Raw genomic sequence first — 25,276 nt, 5'->3', positions numbered from 1 at the left:
CTGCTGTAAATAGCCTGGTTCATTGCTGTTGATTATGGTCAGTCAGAGGACCTTCACATCATATATCACATATATGTGATAAAAGTTCACAGTTAATTTCTAAATGTAATTTTGGTTGTACAATTTAATGTCAGAGGTGCAATTTATAAAAGAAAAGTCAAATGATGAACCGTTGATTGTCTAAATTAAAATTATCTGCATCAACTTGGGCACTTAGTTTACAGAAATACTCAATGATCAAGTTAATTTAGTTAAACTCTGAAGAAGCATGAACTTGCCTCATGGTCAGGGTTATTTTCTATAACCATAACAATGAGCAGTGAACAGTATCAGAATGAGGTACTGTAGTCAATTTCTTTCACTTCTCAGTTATGAGTAGTTAATAAAGACCTAACTTAGCAACTTGTGAAACATCAAATCATTTTTATAAACCAAGCTTAGAAGGTTGAGCTTTCTGGTTACTATCTGCTGAGGAGCAGTTTTATGTCAGAGTGCCAGAGCAAGAGAGAGAGCAAGAGAAAGAGATGATGTCCTTCCTTGAAGACTGTAACATAATGGATGTGGCTGTTTGATTTTAGAGCAGGAGTCCTTTAAACATCTGTCCCAGCCAAGCAAATCATTGTGTAAGTGGGGTGAACTGCACAACTGACTTCTCAAATATTGCGAAGGGGATAACGCTGCATAGTGGCAATGAAAACATTGTCATTCTCTCCCAAGATTCTCTGCTTCATGTGCTACTATCAGCTAAGAGGACAAGTAAATGTATCTCAGACCTGTATCCGTGCTGTGCTGAACTTAATTTCTCAGAGCTGTGGGAGAGTGGTCGGTGATTTACTCCAAATTTTCCTGACAGCCAATCGTTACTCCCCATTCTCATCAATGGTATAACTGAGATTGGATGCAAATGTAAATATTGTGAATATCCCCTCTGTTACAGTCTGCAGCATCAATCTGTTTACTTTTATTCATGGAAGTCTAAGAAAAGGAGATACACAGCTTGAATAAATTGATTATACACAGGATTGTATGGAATAATGGAACAGGAAAGGCATGTGTCCTGGTAGATTTGCTGTGGCTGTGAGTACTGAGGTGATTTAGGTGACAATAACAATTTTTATATTGGATCACTAAACTTAACCAAGTTTAAGCAGGCAACAATCTGACCGTTGATTCGAAATTGCAAATGATGACTGAGGACCATCATTGACTATCAGAAAATTGTCGTTGAGGAATACCTTTGTACACCCTAACCTGCTGACAGGGAAAGGGGATGTGAGATACCTTGAGCAGGAAGTGAGGTGCAAGGAACAGCTTCAGCAGCAGAAAATATGGGTGTCAGAGAAAGATCATATCATACAATATAACTTATTATACAGAGAATCACCTTTATTGTTAATTGGTAATCAAGATCTCGGGGTTATCATTGATAAGAAATTGAACTAGTCAACAATATAAATACTGAGGCTGTAAGAAATGGTCAGAGAATACTATAGCAATGAGCTTATATCCTGACCTTCAGGGTCTATCCACCATTAATAAGGCACAAGTAAAGAGTGTGATAGAAAACTTGCCGCTTGCCTGATTAATTGCTGCTCCAAAAACACTTAAGAAGCTTAGTGCCATTCAGCAAGCAGCCCGGTAAATTGGTACCCCATCCACCAATATAAACATACACTCCCCTTAACACCAATGCACAGTGGCAACAGTGTGTACTGACTACAAGATGCACAGCCACAACTTACCATGGTTTCTTTGACAGCGCCTTCCATATCCATAACCTCTACCATCTAGAAGGACAAGGAGAGCAGATAGATGGGAACACCATCACTTGAATGTTCCCTCCAAGCCACACATCACCCTAACTTGGAACTATATCGCCAATCTTTCCTTGTAGCTGGGTCAAAATCCTGGAACTCCCTCCCTAACAGCCCCAAGAACAGCAGCAATTCAAAATGACCACTCACCAAGAATTTCTCAAGGATGATTAGGGAAGGAGAATAAATAATAGCCTGGCTAGTGATACCCACAATCCATGAAAGAATACATTTTAAAAAGTGACATTAGGTGGTTCCAGTGTATCTTTTCATTTGATATATTTTATTCTTTGTTAGCCTTGTGTATATACTATAAAACTACACATGTTCATTGAGGCAATGGAAGGTGAAAGCCTTGCTGATGTTCCTGGTAAAGGTCTCACTTAGAATGAGTTCATTTTTAGCTGAGAGGCCTACTTCTGCTTGCCTGGGCTGAGATTTCTTCTATTCCAAGCCAGGCCACCTAGTGGGTTGCTCCCTAAAGAGCCAAGCATGTCACCCCAAGGGGAAAACTTGACTTTGTCTGTCTCGCCCTGCAGCAGGCCCACATCCGATCGGCTGAGCATGGAGTTGCACTGGGATCAGCAGTCCTTAGAGAGTCCGTGACCCGTTCACCCACACTCCCGGCTGAAGGAGGATGTTTGAAGGTGAGCAACCTTGTATTGGGTGGGGAAGAGCGGTGATCCCAGTGAAAACTGTAACACGGTAAATGAAGCAAAATAGAGAAATGATTTCAAAAATAATAAATGCATCAGCTGGGACAAGAATAAATGGATTGTGCAGAAAGCAGATATAGATACAGACAATCTCATTCAAGGTAATCTGGTCAGAGGGATACAGCTGTGGTACCTGCTGTCTCTGTCCCATATGGAGGCAGGCAAGCATGTCATATGCAATGGGTCTGTTTCCCGAAACCTGCAGGATCTCACCCTGCAAAGCACAGCTGTAAATTAACAAACAGTTCCAGTGCTGCAAGGCCACGTACAGCAATAGTGAGATCGAGAGTTTCATGCAAATGAAGGCACTGATCATTTTCTTTGCTAGCTCAGGCACAACGATTAAATTCACACCGCTCGTGCAGTAAATTTTTTGCTAATCAGTGGCTGATCATTTGCATAAATTATTCTGGTATAGGGATGAGGGCCATATTTCTTACATCCCCTCTTAACCCAACTCCCCTCCCCTCCGAAACGCCAAAGTCACTACACTGCAAACAGCAAACAGAAAAACGATTTAAAATCAATACGCTCAGACCGAGAATGAAGTGAGGGACTCGTCCCTCAGTCTTATAAAGAGCCTGAAATTGGCAAATGAGTAAATTATATTTGTTAATGCTCTGGGCGTAGAAATATCATGCAGTTAGAACAAAAATGTAGTTCTGTAGAAAGTTGTTACAGTATTCTGTTACTGTATCTGCAAATTGAACTTTAAATATCCACTATCTTGATCATACTGATCATGACAAAAGGTTTTTGAATGCTGCCCTGAATAAAACATGGGTCACGTCAACAAACTGTTCGCATTTTCAGTCCCACCAGGTGGATTAAGATAAAATGAACAAAAATAGTATTGGCTCCAAACTTCTTAATACATTCTAAAGTATAACTTAATTATCATGTATAAGAATGGTTATGATCATTTTAATATAAAAAAAAGCGCAAACATCCCATGTAAAATAGCCTCACACTGTCTCCATCAATCTATGATTCTACAAGTACTGCATCTCTAACAAGGATAGACACAGCTCATTTATGCAAGTAGCATTTAAATTCAATTACAGTTGCTGGCGAAATGCCTCTGTATCCAACCTCTCTTCATACGTGTCTGCCATGTATTCATTTTGTCTGTCTTTGCAAACCTGCATGAGAAGGACATAACTAAGTACTTAACATGAACTAGCAGGTTTCAGCAAGTGGAAGTTTTACCATATTCCTTTAGCACAAAATGGAACTGGATTATTTGAATTTATAAACCTACCTATGCATCCACATATATAGACAGCTGGATAGATACACACATAGATATACAGGGCTCAGTTTTATCACCATTGTCAGGACCAAATGTAGGAACCAATCCTATGCCAGCAAGTGTGGAGAAACTAAGGTGGCATTTTCCTGGCTGTGGTTAATGAAGAGTCCACTGTCAGAACAATAGTGTAGTTTGAGGATGGCATCCATCCTCTCAGAGCAGTCAGCCAATTCAGAGATGCAGCAGCTCTGCAGCATCAGCAGCAACCACCATTTAAGCAAGACACTGCTGAGACAGCAGGATGAAGGAGAATTGTCTCTCTGCTCAGACATCCTCAAAAACAAAGTAAACTTTCTTTTACTGATCCATGTTCAAGTAGGTAACTTCTGGCGATTTTGGGAAGGGATGGTACAGTAACCATGGTGACTGTCATGTCTGCTGGGGCCCTTCACACGCCAACAAGTGACCATGAGGGAAAATGTTTCAGCCGTGCTTGGAGATCACTGGGAGGCAACCAGGGTTTAACACGCACGTGCACGCGCGCACACACACACACACACACACACATACACACATGCTGTCTCACACACACACATTCTCTTTCACATACACACACACATGCTGTCTCTCATATGCACATGTGCTCTCACACACATGCTCTCTCTCACACACAGACACGCTGTCTCTCACATGCAAACGTGCTCTAACACACTCTCTCGTAAATGTGTTCTTGCACACACATGCTTTCTCATACACGCTCACTCTCTCACACACACATGTGCTCTCTCACGATCACATGTTCTCCCACACTCTCAAATGCTCTCAAACTCAGATGTTCTTATATTCTCACACATGCACTCTTTCGCACATGTACGCTTTCAAACACATGCATACCCACAATCTGACACACACACACTCTCTTGCAAACACTTACATTTTAATTAATTATTGCCCGTTAGATCCTGTATACTATTTATTAATTTGAAGACAAAAAGATCAGATGATATTTCAGTCTTGTAATTTACCAGCATTTGATACCATAGAAACAAATGGCTTCTCAATGCACCTTAAATATAAAATGCCAATCAAAATGAACAGTCTTTACCCAGTTGGTCAATGTAAAAATTTACAGTACTTGAAGGATTAAAATGAAGCAGTCATATTAATTCTGAGTCATTTTCATTCACCCGATAATAGACAATAAGCAGGCATTGTGCCAGAATTTTCTCCAAAATAACAGCAAGTTCACTTTAACAAGCAAATCATCAAGCAAATTGTGTCCAAGAAGAGAAACATTGTCAATTATGAATGAATATTAAGTTGCTGGATGTTTTGCTCTGGTAGACTCTCGAAAATGGCAGTTGACCATCAAACTCCCTTGACTTTTAAGAAGTTGAAGAGTTTTCACTTTAATCAGCAGTTAATTTTGCCATAGGAATTTAGGGCTATTATTTAACTGAATAAATGCATTTTTTATTTGTGATATGTATAAACAAAAATTTGCATTCTGGAGTCTCACTTCGAAAGCTATTAGTTTTTTTTGCTGGAGATTTATAAACTGTAAAATGCTTTAATTTATTTTCTTGCTTTTGTTTTTGCTCTCTATTTCCTTCTCTCTTCATCCTTATTTTTTACTTCCTCTTCTTGAATCTGAACTGACTCAAATTCATCTTACGTCCTTCTCCATCCTCCTTGTGTTTTCTGTACCCATAAATCTCAGTGGTTCTCATGTTCTTCTCAGCTTGTACCAATACAGCTAGCACTTTTTAAAAATTCACTTGTGGGACATGGGTGCCAGCATTTTTTGCCAGTCCCCAGAAGCCCTTGAGAAGGTGCCTTCTTGAACTGTTACACACCATGTGTTATAGAGAGAGAGAGACCCACGGTGCCATTAGGGAGGGAATTCTAAGATTTTGACCCAGTGACACTGGGGAAATGGCAATATATTTCCAAGCTCGGATAGTGAGTGGCTTGGGGGGGATCTTGCAGGCAATGCAAATGATTGTGGAGTTGACCAGTGAAGGAAAATTTTGAAAATTTTGACACAGTAAGCTACAACTTTAATAAGTTCTCTGCCAACACCTCGTCTAAGAAACATTGCCATTGTCTGTACAGAATGCAGTAAATGTTAAATACCTGGGTCCACCAATGTAGTTAACCAGATTTATGGGGTTTAAGACTTAATTCAGAAACTATCCCACCTAGAAATGTATTCCATTTACATGCAATTCATTAAAACAAATTTAACATAATTGGGTCTGTTAGATTTTAATTGAACCACAAATGAACATTGAGTGGTTTAAGCCATGTGACTGGGAAAACTCAAATTGTACCAATCAAAAACCACCACTACCAACCAGACCACACACATGTGCAAGGAACACATGAGGTTGCGATCTAAGGCAATCATATTGAAAGTGTTTTGAGAATCTTCCCCCATCGAAGTTTAAAGCAAGTTATCACCTGAATCTAATTTAGGATTCTAAGTTCAGCATGTTGAAATCTAGGATTGAACAATCCCACCTGCAAATAAAACTGGAAGCTAATCCCTGGTCTTTTTTTATTTCACATGTAAAATTCCATGGATTTTCAAGAAAAGTATTCCAGAGCACTACCATAACACCAGTACATATTACAACTTTCCTAAACATGATCATTCAATATCTAACTTCCTTCCCTACAGGCATGTACTGCAATATTTCACACATGGCTCCCAGCTGCTTTTAATTGTGGTGTTTAGAACATTATCCCCTTTATCTTCTTTGTTTCTCTTCTTATCTGGTTTAATCTGTGGACTCCTGAAACGTTATTATTTAGAGAATTGGATTTCATTTTTCCCAATGGATTTAACATCTGATGTCTGCTGCTGGAGAAATTGCACTTCTTCAACCCATCATTTACCTTGATGTCTCCCATAGTTTATAAATAATTTCTTAATTATTACCACACCCATGACATAAGTACTAATAAAATGCAGAGAGAATATTGCCCAAAATATAGCAGTTGTGCTGAAGAAACAAAACTATATGAACTGTCTGCATCAGGAGAGAATGCTTTGTCTTCAGTCATGCAGCACCTTTTCTCTATAATTTTGATCATTCTGATCTTGCAACAATTCCTAGAGTTTTACATACAGTTACTCTATTAATTTGCCAACACCCACTTTATTTTGTTGATTACTTGAAGATGTAGCAGGCGTCCCTTTGTCTCCTGTCAGTTGTTTTGTTCACTACTGTCACCACTGGGCTTGAGAAAAGCCATCTTTTATTGGAAAGTGTCCAGCAAATTTGGTTGCAATCATAAGTTATGAAGCTTTGATGTATTTTTAAAAATGCAGCACTTTAAAGACAACTCCTTTTGCTTTTATTTGATTGAAATTATAATTCCAGTACAATGGTTAAATAGATGCTCGAGTTTAGGTTTGTGGGTCACGCAAGGCATTGTAACCTCCTTTCCATTTACTTTTTACCTGAGCATCTTGATCTCCCTGTGTGAGTGTTCTGTCAAAGATAAATGAGAGGAAGCAAGAGAGAACAGCTATACTCATGTACAATGATGGTGAAAACTGTCTATTATAACAATTACTTCCTGAAGTTTTGAGTGCTGCTTCAACAGCAATAAATAAATTCATCCTCTGACTCAATCACCAATACTTTGTCTTTTTTTAAATGAGAGAATAAGTGAAAATAGTTGCAAATTCCTCAACAAATTGCTTGTAAAACAAGGAAATAATGAAACAGATACAACGGAGAAAAATGCATCAATGCCACGTGAGTATCTGCTGTGGTGACATGATGGATGTAACTTGCTATGATTGGCCACATTTTTGTGGTGAATGGAAAGTAACATGGTGAATCTTACACCATAGATCTGATCAATAGCACACAAATAACCAACTGTAAAACTAAATCTCTCAAAAAGTATAAAATTCTATTAAATATTAACCACTTCTTAAGTGATTGCGGCCTGCTCTGTGGTTTAAGTACCTGCACATTTTAGACGAACATGGAAATCTGCAATTGTGAATCACTGATGTCAAGAGTGGCAGGAAGTGGGAATTAATCATTACTCCTCGAAAAGTTAGATTGTTGCACATTTTGTCATCAATCCTGAAAGTAAGTGCAACTTATTTAAAACAAATCATACCATCTGACTCCTGGTGACTTACATTTCTTAGAATAGTGCTCTACCTTGCTCTAACCATCTTAAATACAGTTCTGCTAAGGGACCTGACTTTGGCTGGGACATGCTATGCAAACATCCAATCTCTCTGAGAGACCAGATCATGATTTTCTTTAAGGGTCTTATGTGTTGTTATGTATCATTCATTTGAAGACACTAACTTATTGCAGTACAGCAGAGTCCTTGGTCTTTTAATCATTCTCCCGAAGATGATTTATGCTCTTTCGTATGGTTCACCTGAAGGCATCAAGGAAATAATTAAGAAACTACTGGTGACCTTGAAAACATTGCCGATTATTGGAAAAACCTGCCTGACTCACTAATGTCCTCCAGGGAAGGAAATCTGCCATCCTTGCCTGGTCTGGTCTATATGTGTCTCTAGAGCCACAGCAATGTGACTGACCCTCAACTGCCCTCTGAAATGTCCTAGCAAGCCATTGGATTAGAGGGTAGCTAGGAACAAGCAATAAGTGCTGGCCAGCCAGTGACGCCCACATCCCACAAGTGAATTAAAAACAAGACAGTGTTTGTACTTTGCTGCTAGGCTGATGACTGCGGCACAACCAGACAACTTAAACCAAGGCCTCGTTTGTTCTCCTAGATGGATGTAAAAGATTCATTCAGATAATTGGAAAATTACATAGAATTACACAGTTTGTTTTCCAGCCTAGCAACAGGCACCACGACCTACTCTTCTCTGCTCGTATTAAGGTTCCACATGAACCTAATTCAGCCTCACAATTTGTCAACATATTCTGCTACTCTTTTTATCTAGTATCTCCTTAAATTAATAATTGCTATTCACCTCAACAAATCGAGATAATGTCTTACCATTTTCGCAACTCTCTGAGTAAAGGGATTGATTCCCCCTGAATTCAGTATTGAATCTTTAATTAGTAGCATATAAATTCATGGAAACAGTCCCTTCCGTCCAACTCATCCATGCCTCCTGACCAGATATCCTAAATCAATATAGTTCCATTTGCCAGCATTTGGCCCACATTCCTCTAAACCCTTCCAATTCATATACCCATCCAAATGCCTTTTAAATATTGTAACTTTACCAGCCTCCACCACTTCCTCTGGCAGCTTATTCCATACGCAAACCACCCTCTGTGTGAAAACATTGCCCCCTAGGTCCCTTTGAAATCTTTCCCCTCTCACCTTAAACCTATGCCCTCTAGTTTTGGACTCCCCCACCTGGGGAAAAGACCTTGACTGTTCACCCTATCCATGCCCCTCATGATTTTGTAAACCTCTGTAAAGTCACCTCTCAGCCTCCAACACTTCAGGGAAAAGTCTATTCAGCCACTCCCTATAGCTCAAACCCTCCAATCCCAGCAACATCTTTGTAAATCTTTTCTGAATCCTGTCAAGTTTCACAACACCTTTGCTATAGCAGGGAGACCAGAATTGTACACAATATTTCAAAAGTGGCCTAACTAATGTCCTTTACAGCCAACAACATGACCTCCCAATTCCTATACCCAATGCACTGACCAATAATGGCAAGCATATCAAATAACTTCTCCACTAGCCTGTCTACCTTCAAGGAATTTCAAGGAATTATGAATCTGTACGCCAATATTTCTCTGTCCAGCAATGCTCCCCATGACCTTACCAATATGTGTGTAAATCCTGCCCTGATTTGCCTTACCAGAATGCAGCACCAGGGTTTTCGGTTTTGCACTTTGCAACAGTGGAAAATGTTATCTTAAAGGTATTGACTGATGTTTTCGAATAATACAGTTTCTTGACTGTGCTGCTCATGGAGACAGTTTCTTCCTTCCTCCACTGTCCATACATCTCATGGTTGTAAGCATCTCTATCAAGTTTCCTGTTAACACTTTCCTTTCCAAGGTGAATGAGCTCAGATTTTCCATTCGAACAAAGTCCCATATCTCCTGGAACTATTCTCACAAATCTTTTCTGGATCCTGTCAAAAACCTGAAGTGTTCACATCTGTCCCAAAGTGATGCTTCCTTCTTTGTTTTTTGCACCCCATACTTGTATTTAAAAAGCCAAGGATCCCATATACCTTTTAAATTACTTTGTCAGCCCACCATTCTGCCTTCAGTGATTCCAGGTCCTTCTATTTTGGTATTCCTTTATTACGGCACATTGCCTATATTTCAAAAATACTTAATGGGCTGTAAAGCACATGGGGACATCCCAGAATGATAAAGAGCTGTACATAAATGCAAGTTCTGTAATGCAATTTGCATCAGATTAGATTCCCTACAGTATGGAAACAGGCCCCTTTGGCCCAACCAGTCCACACCGCCCCTCCAAAGAGTAACCCACCCAAACCCATTTCCCTCTGACTAATGCACCTAACACTATAGGCAATTTAGTATGGCCAATTCACCTGACCTGCACATCTTTAGACTGTGGGAAGAAACCCACACAGAGAGAATGTGCAAACTCCACCCAATCATTCTGATCATTCCGAGCAGACTGATCATTCGATGCAACTCCTGATTCTATCCTGAGAAATTAAATTGGTGCCATGCCTGTAGATATAAAGGATGCACAATTTCACTGAAGAACATGAAGGTATTGATTGTTGCTGTGCAATGTTCTCCTGTGGGCACTTTGTAAAAGTGGTCATTTGTTAGACTATTTAACTTAAGAATGGCTCTATGAAGCTGAATGCTGTTTGCAACCAAGATTTATATATTCACTTAGGAGTTAATGTATACGATTACAAATGAGAACCTTGGCTGATTTTCTACTCTTTTGTGCAGTAATGAGGACAACACAAAAGTATGTCCTTCCAGGATTAATTACATTATTTTGTGGAGGTCAGTAACGTGTCCTTGTCCTCTTTTTGCTGGACATCACCACATTTATAGGATTCAAAATGCAAACATGGAAACCGAAGAAGTCTTTACTTTATTCCATTTGTTGACTGAGCAATGAAAATCTGAGAGTATAGGCCAGTACCAGTCATTAGATGAACTTTGTTGAGAGTGTCGTGCTGAAAAAGCACAGCGGGTCAGGCAGTATCCGAGGAGCAGGAGAATTGATGTTTCAGGCATAAGCCCTTCATCAGGAAACCTTGGGTGCTGCCTGACCTGCTGTGCTTTTCCAGTACCACAGTCTCGACTCTGATTTCCAGCATCTGCGGTCCTCACTTTCTACTATTAGAATAACTTTGCCTGCTATCTAGGCAAACATTTTCTGAGTCACAGAGTAATCAATATTAAATTTAATAATAGGTTAAACATTATTTGATATCTCCTACAGCCATTCGTGATGAAATAGTTCATTGACAATATTACAACCAATACTTGTGAAGTTCTTTAAAGTTTGCATCACATTTGATAGGATGGTTAAAAAGGCATTTGGCATGCTTGCCTTCAATGCTCAGTCCTTTGAGTATAGGAATCGGGATGTTATGTTGAGGTTGTACAGGACATTGGTGAGGCCTCTTCTTGAATACTCAGTCCTATTCTGGTCACCCAGTTGAAGGAAGGATATGATCGAGGTGGAGAGGGTTCAGAAAGGATTTACTAGGATGTTGCCGGGTATGGAAGGTTTGAGTTATGAAGGAAGGCTGGATAGGCTGGGACATATTTTTTGGAGTGTAAGAGATTGAGGCGACCTTATAGAAGTTTATTTTATAGAGTTAATGGTAGTTGTCTTTTCCTTATCCCCTTGTTGTGGGATATCAAGACCAGAGGTCACATTTTTAAGGTGAGAGGAGGGAGATTTAAAAAAGACATGAGGGGCCAATTTTTTTTACTCCGAGGGTGGTTCACGGGTGGAATGAGCTTCCAGAGGAAGTGGTGGATAACGGTACAATGACAACGTTTAAAAGACATTTGGATAGGTACATGAATAGGAAAGGTTTGGAGGGACATGGGCCAGAAACAGGTAGGTGGAACTAGTTTAGTTTGGGATTATGTTCAGCATGGATTGGTTGGTTGAAGGATATCTTTCCATGCTGTATGACTCTGTGACACTATAAGAGGAGAATTTTAGCAGATGCAAGCACATGTGAAAATTGCATTTAATTTATGAAAGAAAACGTTCAAGCTTACTTTTCAGGATACTTTTCAATTAGTGATCAAATGTGATAATGTCACATGGCCATCAGCCAACTTCACTTCGTGTTCTATAGATTTGTACAGTGTTTCTTTCAATCTGATGTGATCTTTAACTCACTTATTCGGTCTCAGATCATGTAACTTTCTCAAAGAGTCATGTCATAGAGTCTTAGAGTCATACAGCATGGAAACAGATTCTTTAGTCTAAATAGTCCATGCCAACTATGTTCCCAAGCAAAACAAATCCCACTTGCTGGCATTTGGCCCATATCCCTCCAAACCTTTCCTATTCATGTCCTTATCCAAATGTCTTTTGAACGTTGTAACTGTACCTGGATCCACTATTTCTCTGGCAGTTTATTCCACACACGAACCACTCTCTGTGTAAAAATAAAAGTTGACCCTCATATCCTTTTGAAATCTTTCTCCTCTTACCTTAAAAATATGTCCCCTATTTTTGAACTTTCCTACCCAAGGAAAAACATCTTTGCTATTCATCTCATGTATGCCCCTCATGATTTTATAAACCTCGATAAGGTCACCTGTCAACTTCCTATGCTCCACTGACAAAGGCACAGCCTATCCAGTCCATCTTTATAACTCAAACCATCTATTCCTGGCAACGTCCTGGAAATTTTTTTCTGAACTTTCTGCAATTTAATAAAATCCTTCCTATAGCAGGGTGACCAGAATTGGACACAGTATTCCAGAAGAGGCTTCACCAATGTTCTGTGCAACCTCAACATGACATCCCAACTCCTATACGCAAAGGTCTGAGCAATGAAGGCAAGCAGGCTAAACACCCCCTTAACCACCCTGTCTACCTGTGACGCAACTTTCGAAGAATTATATACCTGAACCCCTTGGTTTCTGTTCTGCAACACTCACCACGGCCCTATCATTTATTTCCCACCCTTTGCCGAGAGTTTTTAACTATCTCCTTAAAAAATTGTCAGTGTGTTCTTTCTGCCCACCATTTAACCTTGCTTCCTCGTTCATTTTAGCTAGCTCTGCTTTCACTTCCTCAAAATTACCTTTATCCAGGTTTAAAACACAAGTCATTGATCCACATTTCTCTCTTGCAATCGGAATGTGAAATTCTCTCATGTTATAATTGCTGTCACCTCTGGGCTCTGTTACCATGAGGTATTGATTCATCGTCACTCATTGCTCAGTACCAATCTAGAATAGCCCACTATAATAAAAGGAGGAAGTTCTAGAGAAACTCAGCAAGGCTGGCAGCATCTGTGGAGATTTAATGTTTTGAGTCTATTATGACTCTTTTTTACAACTTTTCTTCAGTTCATTTCCTCCATTCACCTTGATACTCTGTATTACAGCACAAAATCCCCCAGGATTGTATTTTCCTCATACCTCTGACCGACCTTGACAAACAGTCCCTGGACATGACTGACCAGACCCTGAGTGCTGTGTTTGCAGCACCCCGGCTGACAATACACCATTTCCCCTTCACACCAGGAGATGGTCTTACAGGACTGACCATTACACACTCCCCCAACTGCAGTCAGACAGATCCCCTGAGCGTGACTGGTCCGAGTGGATGACTGACTGTGGCCAAGCCCCTGGACACTAGGTGTGAGCTGTGCCTGTGACTGACCCCTGGTAAACGGAGAACACCCCCTTTACAGCAATAAGGGCCAGCCCCCATCAGTTTCTGTCGTGTATGGGATTGTAGCTGTTAGATTGATATCTCATTTCCATACAGCAAGGTGTCCTTACCTCCTAAGGATAGACCTGTACTGACAGTCATGACAAGCAGCCTGTCTGTGTGTTTATAAAAAGGAGCTTGGTGACACTAACAGATTTTAGACTCTGGCTGAGGTGCCAATGTGTTAATAGACATGATGGCAAGGCAAGGATGGTGCAGGCAATTGCCAAGAGACCACAGCCCTTAGGGACAGCCAGGTTGATTCCATGAGCTGGATGCCAGTCCCTGTGCTAGGTGCTGGTGACCCCAGCAATTCAGGTCTCAAATTCCCAAGAATTGGAGAGGTGGTATGAACATTGTGAAGGGTTGGCAAATGCTGGATGCCAGTGTCCATGGACAAGAGGAGCATGAGGCTGGTGTCTGTGGATTGAGACTTGAGGTACAGTTTGGTGCTAAGTGAGGTGGAAGCTGAAGCAGGCTGGTACCCTCTGAAAACTATCAATCGGGAAGTCAGTGTCAAGCTGGATTAGCACATTTCTTTGGATAGGAAGCTAAATATTCATGAGGTGAGTTATGCCATCAATGAGGCATTTAATAAGCAATAATCCCCCTTATTTGGCAACTTGCCATTACCTAGTGAGAAACCTGTCTCGCTGCCTGGCAGATACACAAAAGATGCAGCAGGATTCTTTAGATTTACCATGGGCTTGTCTCACATGATCCATTTCCCACATGAGCTAGTTTAAACTCTGACTGACAGTCATCCCCCCAACTTGTACAACTCACCATCCCAGCATGGTTCAGGTAAAGACTGCCTGAATAGTACAGCTCCCATTTGACCCTGTATTGGTGCCCCATGAATTGAAACCCATTTCTCCCACACCAATCTTTGAGCCATGTATTCATCTCTTACCATTCCTTCATTGCCTCATGTACCATGCATCAATTTGTTGTTGACTCAAGCAATAATCCAGAAATTGTTATTTTTGAGGTTCCGCTTTTTAATTTAACCCCGGAAGCCCACAATATCCAAGCAGAACCCTTTTCTTGTCCTATTTGTGTTGTAATTATCAAATCACAACAGCTATGTCTCCTGCCTCCCTCTGCATGTTCCTCTCGAGCTGAGAGGAGATGTCTTAAACTCTGGCAACACGCAGCAACCCAGCATTCTGAAAACTCATGCTCAGCTGCACCGTGCTGGGATGGTGAGTTGTACTAAGTTGGGGGGATGGAAAGGTTTAAACTAGCTCATGTGGGAAATGGATCATCTGACACAAGCCTGTTGGAAATCTAAAGAATCCCATTGCATTTTTTATGTATCTGCCAGGCAGCGAGACAGGTTTCTCACTAGTTGCCAAATAAGGGAGATTATTGTTATTAAATGCCTCATTGATGGCACAACTCACCTCATGAATATTTAGCTTCCTATTCAACCAAATGTGCTGAACCAGCTCGACATTCACTTCCCAGTTGAGAGTTTTCAGAGGGTACCAGCCTGCTTCAGCTTCCACCTCACTTAGCACCAAACTGCACCTCAGGTCTCAATCCACAGGCACCAGCCTCATACTCCTCTTGTCTATGGACACTGGCATCCAGCATTTGCCAACCCTTCACATTGGTGGCTTTTGACCATTTCACTGGCTGGATCTCCTGCACATCCCTTATCTTGGTTCCCTAACCTGCCTCACACACAGTAACACCCCACAATCTTTTACTGTGGACAAAAACAGTAGACCCTAGCACCTGTTGTGCCATTACCTCTTGGAACAAAACTTCCAGGCAACCATTCCCTCTCTGGTGCATCCCAATGTCTCATAAACTCTGAGCTCAAACCACCTTGGAAGGTGCTGTCTATAGATTAGATTAGATTCCCTACAGAATGGAATCAGTCCCTTCAGCCCAATAAGTCCACACCGATCCTCCGAATAGTAACCCACTCAAACCCAATCACATACCCTATATGTACCTATGACTAATGCACCTGATACTATGGACAGTTTAGCATGGCCAATTCTCCTGACCTTCACATCTTTGGATTGTGGAAGGAAACCGGAGCACCCAGAGGAAACCCACGCAGACACGGGGAAAATATGCAAACTCCACACAGGCAGTCACCCGAGGTGAGAATCGAACCCAGGTCCCTGGTGTAGTAAGGCAGCAGCGCTAACCACTGAACCACCATGCTGGCCCCCACATCCCATGATCTTTGGTGAAATTCTGCAGTGCATCTTGTAGATACATACTGCTGCTGTTGTGCATTGGGGTAGAGTGAGTGGAAACTTGTGCATGTGGTGCCAATCAACTACTTGAATACACAAGTCTTCAGTACTATTGCCAGAATGTTGTCAGGGCCCATTGCCTTTGCAGTGCCTGGTGCCTCCAGCCATTTCTTATATCATGTGGTATGAAGCGAATTGGCTGAATACTGGCATTGGTTATGCTGGGGATCATTGGAGGGGGTCGAGATGGATCATCCACTTGGCACTTTTGGCTAAAGATTGCTGCGAATGTTTAAGCCTTATTTTTTGCACTGATGTATTCTCCTCCATCATTGAGGATGGGGACAGCTAATTGTGCAGCTGGCTCCCTCCAGTGAATTGTTTAATTGTCCATCACCATTCACACTGCATGTGGCAGGACTGCTGTGCTTAGATCTGATCCGTTGGTTGTGGCATTGCTTACCTCTGTCTATCACTTACTGTTTGGTTTGAAAGTAGTCCTATTTGGTAGCTTCACCAGGCTAGCACCCCATGTTCTCGGTATGTCTGCTGCTCCTCCAGTGCCCTCCTGCACTCTCCATTGAAAGTCCAAGATGGTCTAATTCCGGCTTGTTGTAGCTGGTGAAGTATTGAACCCATCTGGCAGCCACATTCTAAGCCCACTTGGCTTCCCCTCCCCCCCCAACACAAAGCATACTATAATCAACAAAGCCTTTCTGTCACAGATACCCATTATTCATCTTTAACTCTTGTTTTACCATTCATTACCAAGGCAAAAGTGGGCAAAACAGGAGAATGATGCAACACAATCACTTCTATCTTTAGTTTTGCTTTCACTTACAGATTTGAGCACTGTTGGCAAGGCAGGATTTTGTTGCCCGTTCTTAACTGGCCTTGTGAAGGTGATGAGTTTCTTCCACGAACTGTCACATTCCATGCGGCGCAGGTCAACCCACTGTGTTGGTAGAGAGGGAGTTCCAGGACTTTGACTCAGTGCCAGGAAAAATGTGTGATTTGGAGAGGAATCTGCAGCTAGCAGTGTTCCTCTGCACCCACTGCCCTTGTCCTTTTATATGCTGGAGGTCACAGGTTTGTAAAGTGTCATCAAAGGATCCACAGTGACTCACTGGAGTGGATCTTGTAGATGATACAGACTGCTGCCACTGCACATTACTGATGGAGCTACTGAATGTTTAAGGTGGCTGAAGTGGTTTGAAACAAGTGAGTTGCTTTGTGCTGGTTGGTGTCCAGTGTCTAGCTGGAGCTGTGTTCATCCACACAAGTGGAGAGACGATTCCATTACACTCCTGGCTTGAGCCTTATAGATTTTGAACAGGCAGTGGGGAGTCAGGAGGTGAGTTACTCTCAGAATTTCCAACCTGTTACATGCTCATGTAACCCCAAGATTTAGATTGCTGGTTTGGTTGAATTTTTAATCAAAGCTCACCAGTAACAAGATGTTGATAGTTGGGGATTCAGCAATGGCAATGCTATTAAACAACAAATAACAGTGAAATGCTTTCTTCTCAGAGATGGAATCATGACTGAAGTGGGATGAGTGCACAGTCTCCCCGCTATTCCATTACTCCAGTAGTCACAGCATGAGTTTAAAAAAATGTTTTACTTAGCTATCGATATGGACAATTACATATGTTAATCTATTTGTTTCTGCAAATCCATCATCAGGTTTCTCCAAAAAAACACTGGAAACTATTGATTTATTGTAAAACAAGATTAATACTGTAAAGATGCAAAGCTTAGTCGCACAGTTTGGAATATGAAAGCATGCAGATAGCCTCTTGTAAATAAGACACACACACACACAAGAAAAATTAAGGAAACTTTGTCTGCATTGGATAATAAACACTTTGGCCAAATGCTTGCTAACTCTTGAAGAATAAAAGGATAAAATATGAGATGTCCAGATGGTTTTCAATGTGGTCTCCTTGCAGAGGTAAATAGGTGTCATCAGACACACAATTGTAACTAGGATCTTCTCAGATATTATCTTCAAGAAGTGTCAAGAGGATATCTTGCAGAAGCATAATAAGCAGAATAGCAGTTTTGGTTTTGCAGATCTCACAGGAGAGTCTCAAGAGGTAGCAAAAGCTGAACTAGGTATCTTGTCTCTTCACAGGCTGCACCCCAATTGAACTCCACAGCAATATCAAACAGTCACAACTACTGACAGCCGTAAACTCAAGCATTTGACTTCCAGTTAGTCCAAGCAATTCCATTTACTTTAAGACACATTTACTTTAAGACACATTACTTCCAATAAATAGTTTGAACAAAAAAAGTGTGCCAATTGTCCAGATATGTCTTAGGACTTCAAATAAACCAATGTTCACAATCTTTTAGACAAAAGTCTTCAAAGATTTTTAATAATAAAAGTGCCTTATTAACAATGGTCATTGCCTGGCCTATATGTGGTGTGACTGTTATTTGCCCCTTTTTACTTCAATTCTTAATAATTGCATGTGGACATGATGTGATTCAATTTCTAAGAAGTTGAGAACAGTACTGAGCATATGGAGAACTCTGGTTTAAAAATGGAATAAGGATAAACCCAGCAACTCCAGGCCAGTCAGTTTAACTCTTGTAGTGGAAGAGCTTGTCAGAATGATAGCTTGGGGCTTCAACAAGTATGAATTAATTAAAGAAAGCCTATGTGATTTGTTAAAGGCAAGTTGTGTTGAACTAACTTGAGTAGATTTTCTGAGGAGGCAACTTAGAGGGTTGATTGGGATAATGTGGTTTTTGTCATCTACCGTGGGCTTCCATAAAGCATTTGGCAAATGGTTACATGGCAGCATAATCAGCAATGTTAAAGCCTGTGGGATGAAAGAGTGGCATGGATTCAGATTTAGCTGAGTGACAGGAAACATACAAAAGTGGTAAAATGTTGTTTCTCAGAATGTAGGGACGTATAGAGTTGAATTTCCCAAGGGTTGATATTAGGATCTATTGCAGAGACAAATACAGATATTTTCAAAATTTACAGACATTGATGACATAAAGCATGGAAAGAATGTGAATTCTGAGGAAAGTAATGATAAACATCAAGAAGATATAGGCAAGTGGAATGAGTGGTCATATAACAAATGAAATTTAATGTGGATAAAATTGAGGTGTGCCTATTGGTGGCTCAGATAAAAGGTACAATTCTGTAAAGAGGGTGGAAACAAGGCACTTGGAGTTCAATGTCGATGATTTATTGAAGGTGGCAGAGCAAGTTGAGAAAGTTTTGAGTAAAGCATATTTGCTTTAAGCACAGAAATAAATCATTATGTTATTTCTTCATTAGTAATAATTACAGTGACCATTACCTGGTTGCAAAATAAAAGAAAGTATAACAGATGCTGGAAATCTGAAAGAAAAATGGAAATTGCTGGAGAAACTCTGCAGGTCTGGCAGCATCGGTGGAGAGAAAGTAGAGTTAACATTTCAAGTCCAATTACCCTTCTTTAGAACCACCAGTTCTGAAGAAGGGTCACAAGACTCGGAACGTTAACTCTGCTTTCTCTCCTTTTTACCTGGTTGTAGTTAGGATGCATTGTTGTACAAACATTAAGTGAAATGGTGTAAAGCATTGCACCATGTCACCTCCTTCTTTTATTTAACTTGAGATCCCTGAGCTTCTCCAATTACTGAATTTCAGTCAGACCATAATTGGTGACTGCGTCTTTGGTCATTCAAACTCTAATCTCCAGCATTCCCTCCTTAAATCTCATTGCATATCTCCCTCTCTCTCCTCTCTTATGACAATCCTTAAAACTTACTTATTTAATCAAGCTTTGGTCACCAAGACTTGTGAAGAAGATCTCAATGAAAGCGTTCCACACAGAATGTGAACTATGGTTTCCAGCAATGATTCATTACATGGTGAGCCTAGTTCTCTCTGTGAGGAGCATTGGAGACTTTGGGATAAATAAGATTTACCACACAAAGGGAGGCAAGGCTGGAGGGCAACTTGCCACTTTCCTATTTATCCAAAGAACACAACAGGCACAGCCATTACAATCTGCCTTTTTGCTTGGCTTGTGTATGACATGAAGGTATGAGAGCTGTGAGAAGCATATCGAAACACAAGGGTATTTTGTCATCAAAGCTATGCTGACAGCAATTAATTTACAATAACTACCCTTGTCAGGGAACATTTGAATCCATTTGACAGTAATTCTGATTGAAGCATCTTTGCTCTGAGTCCTGTTTTGCCAGTTAATCACTAGGCTGTGGTATAGCCTGTAATATCGACTGATGGTAAAAACAACTATGTATGGTTCTCTGAAGAAAGGGCTTGGAATTGATTTCTGCTTAGTGCTGAGATAACTGATTACACCCGACTCAATGGAACAAGCAGCACAATCAGCCTCAGTGCCTCAAATGAGTTGGGTAAAAAGTGAGTTGTGTTCCTGATCCTCTCTGTCTGTCACCTTCTACAACTGCACAACTTCTGCTCTCCTCTAATTCTGGTCTCTTGTGCGACCCCAGTTTTCATTCTGACACCATTGTAGGTCTTGCCTTCAGTTGCCAAGGCCCGAGGTTTTGGAATGCCTTCCTTAAACTCCACATCTCCTCTTTTCTTTTTTTCTTTAAGATGTTTCTTAAAAGCTACCTCATGGACAAGATTCTGGTCACCTGTCTTCACATCTTGTGTGACTCAGCGTTAAATTTTGTTTGATGGCATTCCTGTGAAATGACATGGTTGTGTTCTCTTCATGCATTTCTGCTTCAGGTCAGTGCTGGCAATGCCAAAGTCTTGGAGCAACTTACTCAAATAGAGACAGTAAAGGTGAAACTCACATTGTAATCAGTATCCCTGTCGTATTTCAACCTGAGAATTGCTGAGGCCAAAGGAAATATCATGATGATGGGTTACGAATGTGCTTATAAATCAAAATTAATCCTGAATTTGTTTTAGAGGAATATTCAGTCCTATGAGTTTCACCATATGGAGCACCTCTTAAGTAACACACAAGCTGGATTGGGGCAGAGGATTAGATTCGGGTGCAATACAAAGATAATTACTGCTTCTGAAAGAAAATTGAACTTAGCTAAGACCTAAGGATAAGTTTCACTGTCATGACACCAGTCTGTGCAAACTTGATTAAATATCTAAAGATCCAAAGATGAACAAGACTATCACATAATACATTCCTTTTCCAACTGACCTCGTCCCCATTCTGTTATTACTGCCCTGAAGTATTGATTTATTGCATGTTCTACTGTATAAACAAATCTTTGCAGAGTTGTTTAACAATTGAAATAAAGTAAATCTAACCAATGGGAAAGAAAACAAAGTGACTATCAAAAAGAAAGACTTAATGGCTCGAATTGGGTCAGAAAGTAACTTTATGTTTCTTTAATCATTTAGGCGATACACAGACAGCAATCCCAGCCTGGGAAGGACAGTTCACCCCCAAGAGAGGACAAAGCCACGCAGCCACAAGTGGCTGAGGATAATTGTGCCAAAAAGCCCAGATCACGTACTAAGATCTCCGTAGAGGCGCTGGGCATCCTTCAGAGCTTTATTCATGACGTGGGCCTTTATCCTGACCAGGAGGCCATTCAGACCCTTTCTGCCCAGCTGGACTTGCCCAAGCATACGATTATTAAATTTTTTCAAAACCAGCGTTATCACGTTAAGCATCACGGCAAATTAAAAGAGCACTTAGGAACCACAGTCGATGTTGCAGAATACAAAGATGAAGAGCTGCTTACAGAACCCGAGGAGAATGACAGTGAGGAGGGCTCTGAGATGTACACCATGGAGGCAGGAGAGGAAAACCTCAGCAAAACCAAAGCCAAACCTCCAGAGATAGAACAGAAATAATGTGAAACACATTAGCTAATACATACCTTACAGAAAAGAACATTGATAATTCTATGTACAGCTTTGTGTAATGCATTACATACGTATGGAGTACAGCAGTATTGAATTTGCAGGTCTACTCTAATGTTGCCTTGACATAGAATACCAGAATGGACTTCATTCACAGACCTTCGTGAGTCTTACAGACTGGAAAAGATTAAACTCATTTCAGAGTTTGCTTCACAGCTCAATCCTGCACTAAAAGTTAAAATAAAGAAGCATTGAGGGCAAGTTTAAAAAGGACATTCTCTCAGAACTTTCTCGGGACAAAGCTGTTTTTATAAAGTTCTGTGACTGTACACTGAAATTTAAAATGAAGGTTTATAAGGTTGTGTCCTCAAACCACTTTACGATGACTTGTTTCAGCTTTTGATAAGCTGCCTACTCTGGGGGAGGGGGGAGGGAGGGTGAATTTCTGCTTTTAAAATTCCTATTTATTTTCTAAGTTTGTCCTGAATTTTGACTATGGTTGCCTGCCAAGTGGCTTTAAAAGTATTTTGGGGTTTGTATTTTTCACAAGAAAGAAACACCACTGCCAAAAAGCAAACAAACAAAAATCAGACCATCAGCAAACGCAAAATACATCTATGAGAACGCACACAATTTTACAGGCTTGCACGTTTGCTGCTGTGTGGTTCAATCAGTTGTATTTTTTCATTTTTGTACCAAGTATTAATATTTTGATTTACGCCAAAAAAGAAAGCAGATAACAATTTCAGAAATGATGTTGTCAGCCGAAAATCATATACTGGAATCACAATTACAGTCACGATGTGGATTTCTGCGACAGGGACTGAGTTAACCGTATTAACTGAGAAGGGAAAATAATAATAAAATGTGGTGTGAATACATAACTATATTCAGGGTTGCACAATAATAAAGCCTGAAGCCTACTGTCCCCAGGGTGTTTTATTTTGTATACAGGCTGATAAATAATAGTCCATTGCTGTCCTCTATAAGCTTGGTATGTCGTCTTGTATGAGTCAGTTTTGAAGTTGGAAAATTGGAAGGCCACTAAGAATTTGTAGGTTCTTCCACAGCCGTCATCTCAAACAGAACGTTTCTCTGTCACCTTAAAATTATGCTGTCGGTTATTAGCAGATGAATGATATTGACACTTGAATGCTTAACTCTTCAAATGTGGAATCCCTCTATATCTGCTATTTTAGTAACAAAATTGTTTCAAATAAATCGTGAGAAATGGAAATTGGGGATGATCCATTAAATGGGTTAACACTACTGCTACAAGAGTAAACAAGTGAAACCTAAGATTAACACCTTAAGTGGTTGTATGCTAATAGCCCGCAGCCTAATTTCAGGACCTTGTGTATATTCATAAAGAACATCTATTTATTAGATTGCCATTGTTTTCTGCTAGCAGTCTTGTAAAAGGATAGTTCTTTGTGCACAGAGGAAAACATGCTCATTTGTCTTCCTTTAATGCTTTTCTTCCCCTCATCAACACGGGTAAGGTGCAGCCAGTGTCTGTTGTGTTCTTGAATGCTGGTTATTACTGTTACGGTCTGCCAAGCAGCAACGCTGAAGAAAAATAAAACATGACTCCCAGATTTATTGTCTTATATCCTTAGCAGCATTTCAGATGTGGTTTGGCACCTACTAAGGAAACTAATAGAAATAGTAATCTTTGAACAGGAAGACCTTTAAAAGTTGTCCATTTTAACATGGAGTGGAACCCCTAGTTAATTTATCTCAGGATTGCCAACAGGACACTTGATCTTACACAGAAATGAATTATATTCAGGGATGAACAGATCTTAATGGAGATAGACTAGCACATTAGAAGAAGCTGCTCTTACACAGATCTTTATCTTTAACCGACGTGACCATAAAAAAACCCTCCATTGTAGCAAAAAGAATCAATAATTAGCTTTTCTGCTGTTTTTTTGTGTGTAGTTTATTGTGACAAGAAACTTCTTAAAACCAATTACTTCTGTTGAGTTTGTACAAACTGTTCAATTAATAAGGACACAAGTTTTTTTTGTAACATTTTAACCAAAATATGTACTGGAAATTGTCAACGCTAAGTCTTGCCTATTCAGTTTTATTACACTGCAAGAACTGCAGTGATGTTAAAGTGAATCTATGGGCATTTTAGCCTATGGTCTTGCCAGATTTGAAAAGTACAATGCATATATGTCTATTTATTCATTACCTGTCATATATTATCTATTTGGAAAAAAAGTAAACTTGCTTTCATAGTGCCTCTTGAGAAAGCACAAATTTCTGCCTTTGGTGAAATGAAGAATAATTGTGCTTTTGTATTATTGACAATGTGAATATAAAATTAACATATTGTAAATGTTCTTTTTCATGTGAATCAACATTCTATCTGTATTATCACAAAGTGATAATTATTTTTAAGTTATGTGCATTGTTAAGCCATTAGACCCTTTGTTGTTGAAATAAAAGACATTCAATAAATGCATCTAAATTTGTCAAGTAATGTTTGATATTTGACTGTCTGTCTCTGCTTCATTTTCTTGGTAAACAATTAAGCAACATTTGAGAAAATATTCACTCCATTATATTGTGCTGTTTTTTTCTCTTCTAGTTCCTTCGTAAATATTTTCTGTTTATAATTAAAAAACCACAAATTACTGCATGTCAGGAAACTTTTGGAGCCCATATGTCCATGGTTGGTGGACATAATAAAAGGCATTATTGTATCACTAGTTTGTACATCCAAGCAGCATCGTATAAATATCATGGCTCTTGATGATGGTTCTTGTGTGGCACTATGGCTGGCTGAATGCCACACACACATAAAAAAGAAATATTCAGGGAGGACTGAGCCAGACAGTATATTGAAGACTTTGCACATCGTTCAAATCTTTCCTCAATCTCTTAAAAACCCTAAAAGATGAAATTATTTGGAGAAAGAGGATAAGATGCTTGTAGGAAAAGGACTGAAAAGAGAGCTTTTAGACAACAAGAATATTGCTCGTGATAGATATCAATTTCTACTGTATGTGACACAGTTTAAGTTGCAGATTGCTGTGCATTCCCATGGGAATGCTGTTAAACTTTCACATCATATACTAATATGGTGCTAGACGAACAGAATACAGCTCCTACAAGTTCCATGCATGCGTCCTTCCAGTCTGATGCTCATGTATCTGAATTTGTAGAGTATCTGGTTTCCATTACAAGTTACAAAAAGAATTAGTTCTTTCTAAACTGAAGCTTGTGGTAACAAGAAGCTTTTATTAGATTTACAGTAATTGGGGTTTTCCACAAACTATAATCTATGAAATTTAAAGTAACATCTGAAGTACTGAGCAAAGTTTTGTGTGCTTTTTAAAAACATGTTAGAATAGTCTTGTGTATAAATTGCAATTGTAGAAAAGTGAGTTGGAAATGGTGCAGACATGAATCATGGCACTGGGACAAAGGTCTGTGAGTTAAAATGACGTGTAATTGAATCGTTGCATTATTTCTTGTACCAACATCAATGAAGAAACATAGGTAACTTTGGC

The 25,276-nt window shown here is 39.9% G+C and overlaps 1 protein-coding gene across 11 annotated transcripts in view; it reads left to right on the top strand.

Moving 5' to 3' along the window:
- The window catches only part of satb2 (SATB homeobox 2), a 170,247-nt gene extending 146,022 nt beyond the window's left edge, over positions 1-24,225 (top strand). For 10 of the 11 annotated variants that reach the window (XM_043692948.2, XM_043692945.2, XM_043692955.2 and 7 more), the window contains 2 exons: positions 2,354-2,461; positions 21,282-24,225. In XM_043692948.2, coding sequence (XP_043548883.1) covers positions 2,354-2,461; positions 21,282-21,740 — 567 coding nt within the window. In that variant the 3' untranslated portion in view covers positions 21,741-24,225. The remainder of the gene's footprint in view (positions 1-2,353; positions 2,462-21,281) is intronic. The other variant, XM_043692942.2, reaches the window with a different exon arrangement.
- Positions 24,226-25,276: the final 1,051 nt, after the last annotated feature.

This window comes from Chiloscyllium plagiosum, unplaced genomic scaffold (genome assembly GCF_037043375.1).
Source record: "Chiloscyllium plagiosum isolate Xiang-an unplaced genomic scaffold, Cpla_swu_hap1 HiC_scaffold_7, whole genome shotgun sequence".
Taxonomy (NCBI): domain Eukaryota; kingdom Metazoa; phylum Chordata; class Chondrichthyes; order Orectolobiformes; family Hemiscylliidae; genus Chiloscyllium; species Chiloscyllium plagiosum.
The sequence above is the reverse complement of the archived record's forward strand: the minus strand, read 5'-3'. Positions and strand labels throughout refer to the sequence as shown.